Source organism: Arvicanthis niloticus, chromosome 1 (assembly GCF_011762505.2).
Source record: "Arvicanthis niloticus isolate mArvNil1 chromosome 1, mArvNil1.pat.X, whole genome shotgun sequence".
Lineage (NCBI taxonomy): Eukaryota > Metazoa > Chordata > Mammalia > Rodentia > Muridae > Arvicanthis > Arvicanthis niloticus.
Genome location: NC_047658.1, coordinates 78,131,432 through 78,145,846, shown reverse-complemented (window position 1 = coordinate 78,145,846; position 14,415 = coordinate 78,131,432). Strand labels below are relative to the sequence as shown.

General features: G+C 40.1%; 1 protein-coding gene across 9 annotated transcripts in view; it reads left to right on the top strand.

Moving 5' to 3' along the window:
* Sbf2 (SET binding factor 2) overlaps positions 1-14,415 on the top strand; it is a 293,801-nt gene that overhangs the window by 259,993 nt on the left and 19,393 nt on the right. For 5 of the 9 annotated variants that reach the window (XM_076940847.1, XM_076940858.1, XM_034499180.2 and 2 more), the window contains 4 exons: positions 1,448-1,632; positions 6,115-6,291; positions 10,868-10,969; positions 11,614-11,799. In XM_076940847.1, coding sequence (XP_076796962.1) covers positions 1,448-1,632; positions 6,115-6,291; positions 10,868-10,969; positions 11,614-11,799 — 650 coding nt within the window. Of the gene's footprint in view, positions 1-175; positions 251-1,447; positions 1,633-6,114; positions 6,292-10,867; positions 10,970-11,613; positions 11,800-14,415 lie in introns of all 9 variants that reach the window. The other 4 variants (XM_076940824.1, XM_076940826.1, XM_034499172.2 and 1 more) reach the window with 1 other exon arrangement.

Sequence of the window (14,415 nt, the reverse complement as noted above, 5' to 3'; positions counted from 1 at the left end):
ACTGGGTTTATCTTTTCTTGTTGTGAAGCTTTCTGTCTGTTAATTAAATCTACTTGTATTCATATTTACCTCCTATATTAACCTTAAAAACTAAGCATTCTTCTCTTACTTGATTGCTGTGATGTTTGCTGCTGTCTATACATTTCATTTCTCCTGTCTTTAACTTACCTACCAGTGCATGGGTACAGAGACAAATGTTTCACTCAGTCAAATCCCAAATCTTCAGCTAAGGAACCAGTTCATAATCAAGGTATTGTATTATATGTCCCATTGTGTCACTTTTTAAAAATTACCCTCTCATAAAAGTTAATGCTATAAGCAAATTTTCATGTTTGTCAAATTATATCCTTTATTCTCATTTGTATTATGACATTCTTGTGATTGCATTTAAAAGCCATTACCATAATGCCTCAGATTACATAATATCCTTTGCAGAACTCTCCTACCCTCTTCTTGCAAATTAGTCGTTAAACTCCATGAGTGCTGATAGAAAAGGTAACATGGCATTATTGAGGCAAGCTCAGTCACTTAAAAACAAACTTGATAGTTATCACTGGGGAAGATTCTAAAACAGCCTTTCCAGGTTTACACAAGGAAACCCAGCTTTAGGGAGGTCTTCACCCCTTACTCCATCTCTGCAGCCATGTATGGAAGGCTCTGTTGCTTTAGAGATGCTGCATTTGGAGTAAGTATGTGCCTGTTTGGAGGTTTGATGTTTTAGTCATCCCACACATAGAAGTCCTTGATTTTTCTAATTAATATAAATTAGGTCAGCTTATACAACATGACTCTTTGGTCTTCTTACTATGGATGGACTTTCTCTTAAAAGATGTCTGCTTCTGACCATATATTTTAACTACTAAATTAAGTGAAATACACATTACTAAATTTATATTTTTTAGTTTTTATGGAGACTCTATAAAATAATTTGTAGTTGTTTAAAATTAGGCCATTTTTTTTTTAACCTAACCAGATTTGCATTCTATGCACAACCTCTGGCTTTAGAAGATTTCTTACATTTTTAGTTTACCTCGTGATATGGTTTCTTGTTAACCTGAGTACATAATCAGAAGAGCACTCCTCCTGTGAGTCCTGAGAGCTGCAAAGACCCCATGCTTGGCTCTTCCTTGTCCTGCCTGTACTCTGCTCCCCGCAGCACACACTCTGCTTATCTCTCAAATTTGCTTTAATTGCCACATTTACAATGACATGAAATGAGACACGAATGATTTCTTAAGTTCTAAATCTAAGACAAAGTGATTTTTAAACTACTATATCAAATAATGTTTATATTGAAAAACAAATGCCAAATGAGCCTTATGATCCATGACTTAGATTGATTACCCCTTAAGGTTAGATTATGTTACCGCTAAAACTGTCCCAGAGCATGTGTCTTACTCAGTGGCATCTCACATCATCTCATTCCGTTTTCCTGGCTTTTGTGAAGGCGTATGGGCAAGTCTTCGTTCCAGCACCCGTTTGATCAGCTCCCCAACATCTTTCATTGATGTTGGTGCCAGGCTGGCAAGCAAGGATCATTCAGCTTCCTTCAGTAACAGCACCTACCTACAAAACCAACTCTTGAAACGACAAGCCGCCCTTTATATATTTGGTGAAAAGTCGCAGCTACGGGTAAGCTTTTTCTCTCACTTAGAAAACATGGGAAAAACCAAAGACAGCTTATGAACACTATCACAAACTAACTTTATCATAGTCTTTATAGCATAATTCCTAACCTAGATATAATAATCTCAAGAAAAAAAAACACCTGAATTCTAAACCACCCAAAATGGTACCACCACACCTGTAATCTCTCAGTACTTGGGAGGATTAGGAGTTTAAAGCCAGCTTCTACTGTATGAAAACCTTGTCTCAAGAAAACACAGAAGAGGCTAGAGAGGTAGCTCAGTCAGTAAAGCAGTTGCTACACCAGCATGAGGCCTTGAGTTCAGTTCCTAGTGCCCACATTAAAACTGGGACAGTCACACATTCCTATATTCTTAGCACTGCAGAGGTAAAACAAGAACATCTCTGGAGCTCACCAGTGGGCCAGCAAGGGTCAGACACCATTGTAAGACCCTGTTTCCAAAAAACAAGATGGACTGGGGTAGAGAGAAGGCTCAACAGTTAAAGTGCTTAGCGTGCAAAGTGAGGCCCCAAAAGCCTGCCTGTAAGTCCAGCTTGTCAAGGCAGAAGCAGCATTCCCAGAACAAACTGGCTAGCAAGACTAGCCATACTGGGAACTCTGGTTTAACTGGGAGACTCTGTGTCAGTGAATTAGGTATAGGAGCAATTGAGAGTGAATCCTGACCTCACCCTGAGCTTCCATGTGTACCCATGTGCTCACACACATACATGTGCACCATCCACACACATGAAAAATGGAGAAAGAGAAAAGGGAAAAAAAGGTATATGGTTTCTGAGGATACTACCAAGCTTGACCTCTGTCTGGACTCCACACAAACCTGCTTATACATGCTTTTCAGTCTGCATATATGCAGATTCCCATACATAAGAATATGCACACCATAAAAGAGCCAATAAAAGGTTTTATTTTTTTAAATTAGCTCTGTTTATGTTTATACGTACATATATAGATATATATTTATGTGCAGATGGTTATGTGTGCATTTTATTAGCTATGAGAATGAGTTTTCATGGTCTTTTAAAAAAGCATAAAGGATATCAGGAAGTATAAATACAAAAGAAAAATAAGGCTTATTTAGACTTTATTTCCCACCATCTTCATCTAGTTCCCACAGGCATTTGTAAAACAAATGACCTTTATCCTTTGACCTGTTAATACAGAAGACTGTAGAATGGCAGAGATTACTGGACCAAATTTGGAGGCAAGGAGAGATAAAGCCTTATTTTTTAAGGAACATTTTCTTCAAACTTTTCAGAACTGTATACACAGAGATATGGGTTTTAAGATTAGATAATTCAAAAATATCAGCTGCTAATTCTGTGCTAGAGGAGCTTTACTATGTAAGAGCTCATAAACTGTAAAAATAGCACCAGTAATTTTTTAAATCAGTGTTTTCTAAATCATGGATTTAAAAAAAATGTTGAGCTGGCCCAGTGTGTAAAGATTCTTCTTGCTACAAAGTCCAATGATCTGGAATTGAGCACCAGGACCCACATAACTGGAGAGCACTAACAACTTTAACCTCCAAACAAGTGTTGTAGTATGCACCCACCCTGCCCTACACATACACACATACACACACACACACACACACACACACACGTGCATAATCAATCAATGCAGTTTTCATATTTTGTTTTGTTTGCTTCTTTTGTTATTGTTTGGAGGGGGTTATTTGTTTGCTTTTTGGTTGTTTTGGTGGAGTGTTTTTTGAGACAGGGTTTCTGCATGTTGCTGTGGCTATCCTGGAACTCATGCTGTAGACAAGGCTAGCCTCAACTCACAGAGATCCACCTGCCTCAGCCTCTGAGCGCTAGGATTAAAGGCATGTGCTACCACCACCCAGCAAATAAATGTAATTTCTTCAGCTAAAATAATATTTCTGCCAACATATATAGAGGAAGTAGAAGTATCTGTTAATTCAGAGACCTCAAAGCCTAGCACTGAGCAGTCTAGAAAGACCTTTGGCTGAACCATGGAGCAGAAACTATGTGCAAGCCACTCTCAGCAGGAGCCCACTTGTTCAGCCCTTGTAATGCCAATGACTGAGTCATCTCTGCTGGAACAGGCTGGCATGGTTAACTCTTTCCCTACTACCTAGACAGTTGCAACCAATTAGTCACCAGCCTAAAGGGAAGAGGCCATGAAACCTTTAGGTCATGCTCAGCTTTAAAATTTATATACATGTCTTTTGATACAGGAGTTAATTGTATATCTAGAAAATAGAGCTCTGTTCAACAGCAATTGAAGAGTGCCTGCACAGCATTTATGGCACAAGAATAGACCTGGTTTTGGTACACTTACTTGTTCTGAGCTTCCTCCCAAGGTTAGGCTGTGCGAATACTCACCTCTGGTATTCCTCTGTATGGGGCCTCACAGTGGCTTTGTGATTAGGTATATTTGGTTTAAAAAAGGCAAACCACTTAATCTTTGCTTTCCTCCTCCTTTCCTCTTCTCCTTTTTCTTACAGTAAGTCTTATATGTGCTATGTCCTAGCTATCATTTGTGATTTTCAGTTGCCACTACTTTGGATACTTCATATCCCAACAAAGGAAGCAGAAAGGGAATTGAACCCAGGTCCTCATGCTTACTTACAAGGCAAGCATTTTACCAACTGAGCCATTCCTGCAATCCTCTTTTTTTTTTTTTTTTTTTAAAAAAAAAAAAAATGTTGTTTTGTTTTTTGAGTTAGGGTCTCTATTATGTATCCCTGACTATCCTGAAACTCACAGAGATCCACCTGCCTGCCTCTGAGTGCTGGGATTAAAGATTTGCACCATCACACCCAGCTCCTTTTTTAAAATTTTAATAGGACTTTAACAACAACAAAAATAAATTAAACATTAAATGGGTCAAATATATATGTTCTTTGCGACAATTTTTTAATTTTTTAATAATTTATTTTTTATGTTCATTGAATCCAGATCCTCTGGAAGAGCAGTCAGTCTCTTAACTGCTGTACCATTTTTAACTTTTTAAATTGTAGTTAAAAGGACATTTAGCACCCTAACCAATTTTTTAAGTTCATAGTATTAAGTACATTCACATTGTTATTCAACCAATTTTAAGAATACAGTATTGCTGTTTGAAAAACAGGTGATCCAGTAGATATCAAAGAAAGAGAAAGGGGCTAAAAGAATGATTCGTTCTTCAGCATGAGAAGTTAGAGATCTCTTTTAGTCTTTAGACCTAGACAGCCAAATTATCAACCTGAAATTGCATCCCTACATCTGTGTCATTCTTTATGGATAAATATGAGGCTAAGGATGAAGCTCTGTTGGTGTATGCATGCACAAAGCCCTGGGTTTGATCCCCAGTCCCACATAAACTAGGTATAGTAGCACATACTGTAATACCAGCACTTGGGAGCTAGAGGCAGGAGAGAAAGTCAAGGTCATCCTCAGCTCAGTTTGCAAATTTGAAGCTAACCTGGAATACATGAGATCCTATCTCTCTCTCTCTGTGTGTGTGTGTGTGTGTGTGTGTGTGTGTGTGTGTGTGTGTGTGTGTCGTGCGTTCATCCATCTGTCCTTGAATGCACATGTACAAGCAAAAGCTCATACCTCACAGTATAGATTACATGTGAAATGAAAACAAAAGAAAGGGTATGTAAATAAACATAGGTGATGTATATTTTGTGAAAAAAATAACAAAAATCAAGAAATATTCATTTTATTGTAGGAAAAATCTTAATGACTTAAAAAGTAACCATAATGCAATGAGATCATAATTTTTCTTTCTTTTTAAATGTTTATCTTTTACACTTTTATAATGAATATTTACATAATAAGAAATAAGTTTATATCTACAGAATTTTATTGGTTCGGTTTTGGACCCCCAACAGTGTATATTACCCTCCAATTAACAATGCATATCCTGGGAAATGAAGTTTGTGCTATGAGATTAACCATGCTGCTCTTTAGTCACTGGTTCTCTTTTTGCTTGTTTTGGGTTTTGTGGGTGTTTTGTTTTGTTTTGTTTTGTTCATTTTCCCTGAGACAGGGTTTCTCTGTGTAGCCCTAGCTAAACTGGAACTCACTCTGTAAACCAGTCTGGCCTTGAACTCAGAGAACCTGCCTCTGTCTCCCAAGCACTAGGATTAAGGGAGTGTGCCACCATGCCTTATGGTTCTTTCAACCATAGGTTTATGGCCTTAGAATTGCCTTATATTTAGTGTTAGATACTATATCAACTTCAGCCTACCAGTCTCTCAAGTTCTCAGAATGACAGCTTTCCTTAGCTAAGCCATCTACCCCTAGAGAGCACTAACCTGCCATTCTGGGCAACAGATAGAGCTGGCTGCACCACTGACAGGAGACCCACACAGACTGGCCTCTGGATCCACTGCAGCTTTTACTGCTGTTAGGCATCAAATGGGTGTCAATTAGTAAGCATTTCCCTGGGGGAAGTTTGATTCTTTCATATTAATATAGTATCTGCCTAATTCTCTGTATCTTCATATTCAGAGCTCGAAGGTAGAATTTGCTTTCAACTGTGAGTTTGTTCCTGTTGAGTTCCATGAAATCCGACAAGTGAAAGCCAGTTTTAAGAAGCTGATGAGAGCTTGTATCCCGAGTACCATCCCTACAGACTCGGAAGTGACGTTCCTGAAGGCCCTGGGAGATTCTGAGTGGTTCCCACAGGTAACATCAGGGAAAAATTGTTATGTCAGAGAACATCCCAAAGTGGATACCACATCTGAAAAGCCTGTTTTCTTCCCTCTCTTCCTCATTCTCCTTTATCATGTGGCCTCTGTAAAGGCCTCTCAGCTCTAGAAACTAGGGTCTATGTGTGAGGAGGGAAGCTCTTGATCATCTGGAGTTTTCTCTGTATAATAGAATGTGGCATGTCATATAGAAATTTTTTGGTGCTCAAGAAGGTCAGTCATGTGTTTTCATAGATCTGCTGTGCTGCAGTCAGGTCCACGAGAGTCCGGGACAGAAGGTGATCTCTGCTTGACTGCACATGCCTTTCCCTGACTGTCTCACCTCCTGCCCTTTTCTCACTTCTGCCTTTTCTGTGTCTCTAGATTTTAGATTCACCCACACACTGGCCATCAGATACTAGATACTTCAAGCCTACCTCAGGTCTGGGAGAACTAGATATCCACCATCATTTAGCCAACTCACCCTGAAGATACTTCTAATTGAACTTTTATTGAGAGATCAAGTGAAATGTCATTTGCCAACACACATAAGCCTACATTTCTTCCAAACCACAGAAAAAAAGATACTTATTACTTACACATTGTATACAGTAATGCCAGTTTGGCAGAGAGCATCATCTCTTCAGTGTAACCTGCTGTGTCTGTGCTCATATTCCCTTCTACACAGTGGGAAACTCTAGTTCCTCTGATGTCTAGTTTCAGTTTTTCTCCAAGCACCCTGCCTACCTGATCCTCCCAGTGCTAGAGATCAAAACCAGGGCTCCGTGCGTACTAACAGACATTCGTCTCTGAGTTACAGCTCAGTTCCCCCAACTCCCTACCTAGTCCTGCTCTGTCAAGGCAGAGTTGCTTCTCAGAGTCAGTGGAGCAAATGGTAAAGGCCAAGAACTGATGTCAGTACCCAGGGCAGTGAGTATTATCGAGGCATTTAAACTATTGAGAAACATATCCACATGTGCACTGATGGTAAAAATGTATCAGGATATGTTCACTACCCTAAGGCAGTTTAAGATACTCTTGAGTGCCCATGGCAGAAGTTCACTAGTGCTGTGCTCTGTCCCTAAGCTGAGTCCCAGCCCCAAACTGTCCTCACCACCCGGCTCCCATATACATTTCTGGTACATCCTGTTCCTTGTTAGACAGTGAATGCTAAAGGCAGGTAGTACTGTTCTTTTACTTGTGATAGCAGCATTTTCCCCCAGAACACTGGGGCTCATAGGTTGTGGGAGGAAAGAAATGAGGACCCTCCTCTATACCTTGCTCCTGTCTTTAAAATAGCCCAGGTCTGTTTTAAATGTGGCTTTTACATCAAAGATGGGTTTTTACTGCATATTATGTCATATCTTGCTCAAAGTACTTTTTTAAACTCAAATTTGAGACATTTGGGTTTGAAATCTGCACTGTTTATACTCCCTAACTAATTATTCAGTGTGGATTTTTAAGTCAGTTGGCCTGGAGTTAGAAGTTAAACTGAGGTGCCAGGTACAGTAGTACATGCCTTTAATCTCAGCACTTGGGAGACAGGGGCAGGCCGTTCTCTGAGTTCTAGGCCAGCCAGGGCCACACAGAAACTTTATCTTGGAAAACCAAAAAAGGAAGAAGAAGGAGGAAGAAGAGGAAAAGTAGAAGTAGTGGTGGTGGTGAACATAGTAGAAATCCTTAAGCTGTGGAGATAGCTCAGCCATTAAAGGCTAGACGCACAGCCAAAAAACTGAGCACAAACAGAAGTTTCTTCCTGTTCAGTACTCAATATAAACAAATAAAAGTGTCTTTTAAACATAATTTGCTTACTATAAAGTCCATCCTTTTAAAAGTGTGAGTGAAATAACATATTCCCAGTGTTACCCAGCCATCACACTAGTGTGAGAAAACATTGAGTCTCTAAAACAGGAATTATTGTCATGGAAAAATAAACCTAAAGTTCTGTAACAAAAACCAATTAGAAACTCTCTCTTTTCCACTTCATAACATTATCACTTTTCTACTTCAAGGAAGTTATACATGGCCATTTTATTCATATTATATCTCCTTTAATACCTTGGGTTTTTGTTTATTAGCACTTACTATATGAATATGACATTCATATGTAAATATGGTATATTTTTATTATATTTACACTTTGTTACTCTCATTGTTTCTCTCCTACTTTGCTGATTCCTTCCCTCTTCATTTCTGTGAACCCCCTTCTATTGTCATGGTTGAGGTTTTGCCTTTGGTAGTCCAGTGCATTTCATGAGGGTTGCATGGTAAGGGCTTATTTACAGGGCCATGGGAACCTTACCAGTGACTACTCCACTGAAGAAAATGTCCCTTCCTCCCCCAGCACCCATTAATCACCTACAGCTCTTCAGTGAGGGGTGGGTCCTCATGAGATCTTCCTGCCTCTGGGATAATATGTTGATAGGCCCAGCCCTCAGCTGCTGTGATTTCACAAGTACAGCAGCCAGGTCATTTCCAGAAGACAGGATTCCATTCAGGATCTTAGATTCTTTCTGTCTCTACTTCCTTGATGTTCCAAGTGTCTTGGAGGTACAACATAGATGTTCCATTTAGGGCTACACATTCCACAGTCAATTATTCTCATCACTTTTGCCAATTAAGTCCCTAGAGTTAACACTGCCAACTACAAAAAGAAGCTTCTTGACCAAAGCTGATGGCAGCACTAAACTGTGGGCATGAGCATAATTATTTAGAAGGCAGTTTGGCAGATATATCATGGTTTCTTAGAAAAACAATAGTAGTAGCCTTCCCATTAGAACCTATGACTTCCCCAGCCATGGGTTTATAGGACCAGCCATGGATTCCCTCCCATGGGGCAGGCCTCAGATCCAGTCAGGGGGTCAGGGGCAGTTGGTTACCACTGTAATGGAATTGCCACTGTTGTGCCAAGGGACATATGTTGTCTGTCCAGTTGGGAGTGTTACACACAGGAACCACAACTGACTAAGACTGTAAAGGATAACACTTCCCAACCTGCATACACTTCAGGTAGTATGAGTGTTAGCTAGCCAGGAGGAAAGAAGTTCCCAGCTCAGGTCCTGCTTGATTTCTCAATGTTCTATAACCAGAGAAGTTAATGTCTTCAGCAGCAGGATCTAACACATTATTTTTAAATATATCTGCCTGGGCTGGAAAAGTGGCTTAATAGTTTAAAGAATGTCCTATTCTTGCAGAGGACCCTGGAACCCCTTTGCATGATCTACAGCTGCCCATAAATCCAACTCCAAGAGGTCTGACACCTTTGTCCTGCACAGATACCTGTATGCATATACCACACACACAGACAGAGCACATAAATGTATGTACAGGTAATAACCTTTTGCAAATAAAGAGTTATAGAGATGACAGTTAAGAATACTTATGACTCTTACAGAGGATCCACATGGTCTTACAGTATTTGTGAGACTTTTAATGCTATCAGAAGTAAACTATCCAGTATATTAAAATATGTAACTCTGAACCATTCAGAATACAAGAGAAGGTTGTAAGGATACCATTGTCAAGCTGTTTGTTGAAAATAGGAATGTTTGGGGAAGATAGAAATCAATAATACAAAGGAGCTTTGTTTAGTCAGTGGTTATAGCTCACAATGCAGAGTAAACAAAGCAGTGAAGACGCAACAGTATGAAGCTGGAGAGAGAACTCAGTGGCTAAAATCACTGGCTGTTCTTTCAGAGGACCTGAGTTCAAATCCTAGCATTCATATGACAGCTAAAAACTATCTAGAATTCCAGTTCCAAGGAATCCAACAACCTCTTCTGGCCTCCACGGATACCAGGCACTCAAGTAGTACACAGACATAAATAAGAAAAAAAAATGTCCACACACATAAAATAAAATTAAATAATAAAAAAAAAGGAAGATGTGATCAGTAGCCTCACTGGCCACAGCTCTTCCGTAGGGCTGACTGAAACATGAGAATTAGGACTCTGACCCTGGCTTCATAACTTCAGTTATTATCTCCATCTATCAATTGTTTGAAAAGTAGTTAGGGGAATTGTCATCCCTTTGGTGCCCATGAAGTAGATTGATTGATGCTAAGAAATAAGAAATATATTTCCATATTGATCTTATATCTCCACTCTCCTGAAAAAATGTAAACCAGAAACTACTGTTTTACCTAGGGAATTGTAATATTTGTAAGATTTTTAAAGTACTTTAAAAAAAACAGCAAGAAGTATTATAGCAGACACTGTAAATCTAAAGTTATTTTGAGGAAGTCAGTGAATAGAGGCACTTATGCACAGGCCTAATGACCTGAATTTAGCCCGACTCTGCAAGGTAGTAAGAACTGGCTCCCAGAGTTGTCCTCTGACACGTGCCACAGCACAGAACACACATGCCTGCACTTACACATATACACTCATAAAATAAATAAGTGAATGAATAAGTCTCACCCCCATTTAATAAATAAGTGAATGAATAAGTCTCACCCCCATTTTATATTAGCAAAGTTAATAAGTCTAAAAAGTAAAGTTCCCAAATTTAAAAAAAAAAAAAAAAAAAAAAAGACAAAGTCCTTGCACTAATCATAGCCTCCGTTTCTCTCGTAGCTTCACAGGATAATGCAGCTGGCTGTGGTCGTGTCAGAAGTACTTGAGAACGGGTCTTCAGTCTGGGTGTGTTTAGAAGAAGGCTGGGACATCACTACACAAGTAAAGTGTTACACATGGTTTTCAATATTTTATATTTGTATTTCAGTGTAGTTTTCACCTTTGGGGTTGTTTTATTTAATGACTAATGTGTTTATGGACAGAGAAAGATCCTGCTAACCAGCCCCTGCAAGCCATCCCGCAGCACTGCTCTTTCATAGATCTGGGTGAGCTGTCAGACCTTGCACTTCAGCTGCACCATACAGGCTTGCAGCTAGAGCCCTGGACCAACAGGAGGAAACATGGACCTCCCTTCCTTTCCCCATCCTTTCTCTAGCTTTCTTTAAGCCCCTATTTACTCCAGAGTGAAATTTTGTTTTAATGTCAACAACATTAAGACATTAACCTACCCCTGCCAAAGAGTAGGATAGGTTTGAACTGATTGCCTAGTATCATAGTCGACAAACTAGACAGTTAAGGATTAAAATCTTAATTTCCTGAAAAAGAAAGCATGTAGCAAAAGTGAATTTGGGGATTTGTTTTTACTGAAAAGTTTTTAAAATATATTTGACTGGCCATCCTGAGGCAACTAGTCAACATTTTTGCCCATCAGGTAACATTGCATATGAATTAGCTGTCATCAGAAGGAAATGCAACAGGATTGTTAGGTCTGAATTTAATGAGGTATCCATCTGCTCTTACCCTAGGTGACATCCCTGGTACAGCTACTCAGTGATCCCTTCTACAGGACTATTGAAGGATTCCGGATGTTGGTGGAAAAAGAGTGGCTCTCTTTTGGTCATAAGTTCAGCCAGCGCAGCGGCTTGGCCCTTAACTCTCAGGGCAGTGGTTTTGCTCCCATCTTTTTGCAGTTCTTAGACTGTGTGCACCAGGTAAGTGCAGTGAGTTTAGGATGATTTGACATGAAGAAAGCACTGTGCTGGGTACCTGCTGCTGCGGCTCAGTCGTAGGACATGCTGGGAATGGAGAATTCTGGCCAGTTTCTGAAATTAGGAGTATTAAGCTGGCTGTTGAGCTATCCCCCAAGGGAGGAAATGAGCACTCTAAATTACCATCTCCAAAGAAGGGAAGCACACATGGGCATGGCCCCCAAAGTATGTATGACATGCCCTGAAATGCCACATATGTTCTTCCAAGGTTGGGTGGGCTCTACTACATGCATGGGCACAAGCCTTAGAGCTTTGAGAAATGAATAGGGCCAGCCAGCCAGGCTGATGGGATTGGGAGCAGGGCTTGGTTCATTGAAGTAACCAAATTCCTGCTGATAAAGAGGGTGTACTTTGTGTATAATCCAGCAAATGTAGTGAGGGAAAAGACAGCACGTTGTCCCCAGGTCTCTCAACCTCCTAGGTGTGGCAGTTAGCTCCCTTGCTGAGTCCTTGCTCAGGATTGGAATGAAGAGCAGGTGGCACAAAGCTTTCCCATGAAGGCAAAGTTGGCCCTGTTTCACCTCATCATCACCCGGGGGGGGGGGGGATGAAGGCTCTCCCATTCTCCCATGTCACAGATGGCAGTGAGCCTCTGAGTGCCTACTGGGAGGAAAGGTGAAAATGGTTTCAGAATTGAAAGTTGGCCTTCTGGAGAGGCCAAATTGGCACATGATTATGTTTTGTTGTTTTTGTTTTTATTCTATTAATCATTTTACAATATGAGCTTTATTGAACTATCATTTATATACAGATCACAAATTTAAATGTAAAGGTTTTTTTAGGATATTCTCAGAGTTGCATGACTATTACCACAGTTTTAGACAGTTTTAACACCCTACAGACACTCAGTAGCCATTAGCAGTGACTTTCCATCCTCCTGCCCTGTCACACACATGGGGGCTGTGTCTGTGATACCTCTCTTCTCTTTTTGGAGAAAAGCCCTGTACCATGGTCTTAGCCCACCTGCCAAGCAACACGTGAGCCAGTTGTAACAGGAGAGAGCTTACACTTTGAAACTCTTTGCAAGAAATAGCATATGTTTTCTGTTTGAATATTAGCCTTTTTATTTGTATTCCTTTTGACAAATAGATGAGGGAAATATTTGGGGACAGTTGTGCTTACTTGAGACCAGGAGAAAAAAGCAAATCTCTTAGCTCTTATTTAGGTAGCCTTGAAGATTGGTAATTTGCTTTGTATCATTTTTTTTTTAATTTTATGAGTACAACATCACTGTCTTCAGACACCCCAGAAGAGGGCATCAGATCCCATTACAGATGGTTATGAGCTGCCATCTGGTTGCTGGGAATTGAACTCAGGACCTCTGGAAGAGCAATCAGTGTTCTTAGCCACTGAGCCATCTCTCCAACCCCTGTATCCTAATTTCAATGGTTGTGACTCACGTGTATCATGACTAAAACTTGCCAAATTGATGTTTACACTGGAAAATTTAAAGAAACTTTATATAATGTTTACTCAATAACTCATAGTAAGTATAACATTTCAGTATGTGGCCATTCCAGAGAAAGGAAACAGCAGCGGTCTTTCCAAAAAGACTTGTAAAGCTGGTGAGCAGACCATGCTGGAGAGCTTGCCTGTCACTAGTGTTAGGGCAGAACATGGACCTGCAGATACTACAGTTCGGGAGGCAGACTGTCAGTTGAGTCCCTTCACTAACCAAATCTTGTTTGGTATTGTCAAGTTTGAGGTTTATCTAGGATGGTTTTCCCAGAAACTAACATCTAATCTCTTACTCTGAAAAGGGTTTTCACGACAATTAGGGCAAGAAGAACTCTGGGGCCTAACTGCAGTCTTCTGTTGTCTCCATTTAGCCCCCAGTTCATGTGCGTGCATGCTACTGAGAGGTGCTCTGTAGCCTCAGCAGACTGGTTAAATTCTGAAATCCTCTGCTTCCCAATGCCACTCTCCCTCCAGTCTCCTCCCAGTACTCTGCTTGATTGGTTGGGCTGGTTACTGTGTTCTTCTGCTCTCCCTGTTCTTTTGGGGGTTGTTTGTTTTGGTTCTTTTACCTTTAACCTTCTTTACTACCTAGGCACGTGATGCACCACCTGTAATCCCAGCACTCAGAGGGCAGAGGCAGGAGGATTCCCACAAGTTATTCTAACCCAGCCTGGTTTACATAGCAAGTTCCAGGACAGCCATGGCTATATAGTGAAACTGTAATTTTAAGGGGAAAAAATTCATTTTTTCCTTTAGCAGAGGAATATTTCAGAAGAATACATTTTTGTAGTTGAATTAAGCTTAAGTTAAATGAACTGCAAAATGTATTAAATCTCTTTGTCTTACCAAATTCTGTATAGCTAATCAATGTCTGTACAAATGTCATTCATAATTGTTGAATATATAAAACATACTGTCCTCCCATAGGAACATCATTGAACCCCACATACAATATTCCTTTCTTAGAATGCAAGTCCTCTGTTTTACTATTGGCAGTGAGGTGTGAGGGTGCAGTCTGTAGGAGGTAACATGCAGTCTCTGAGTTTCTTAAGCAGAATTAATCAGTGTGTTTGAATAAAAATGGCCCCCATAGGCTCATAG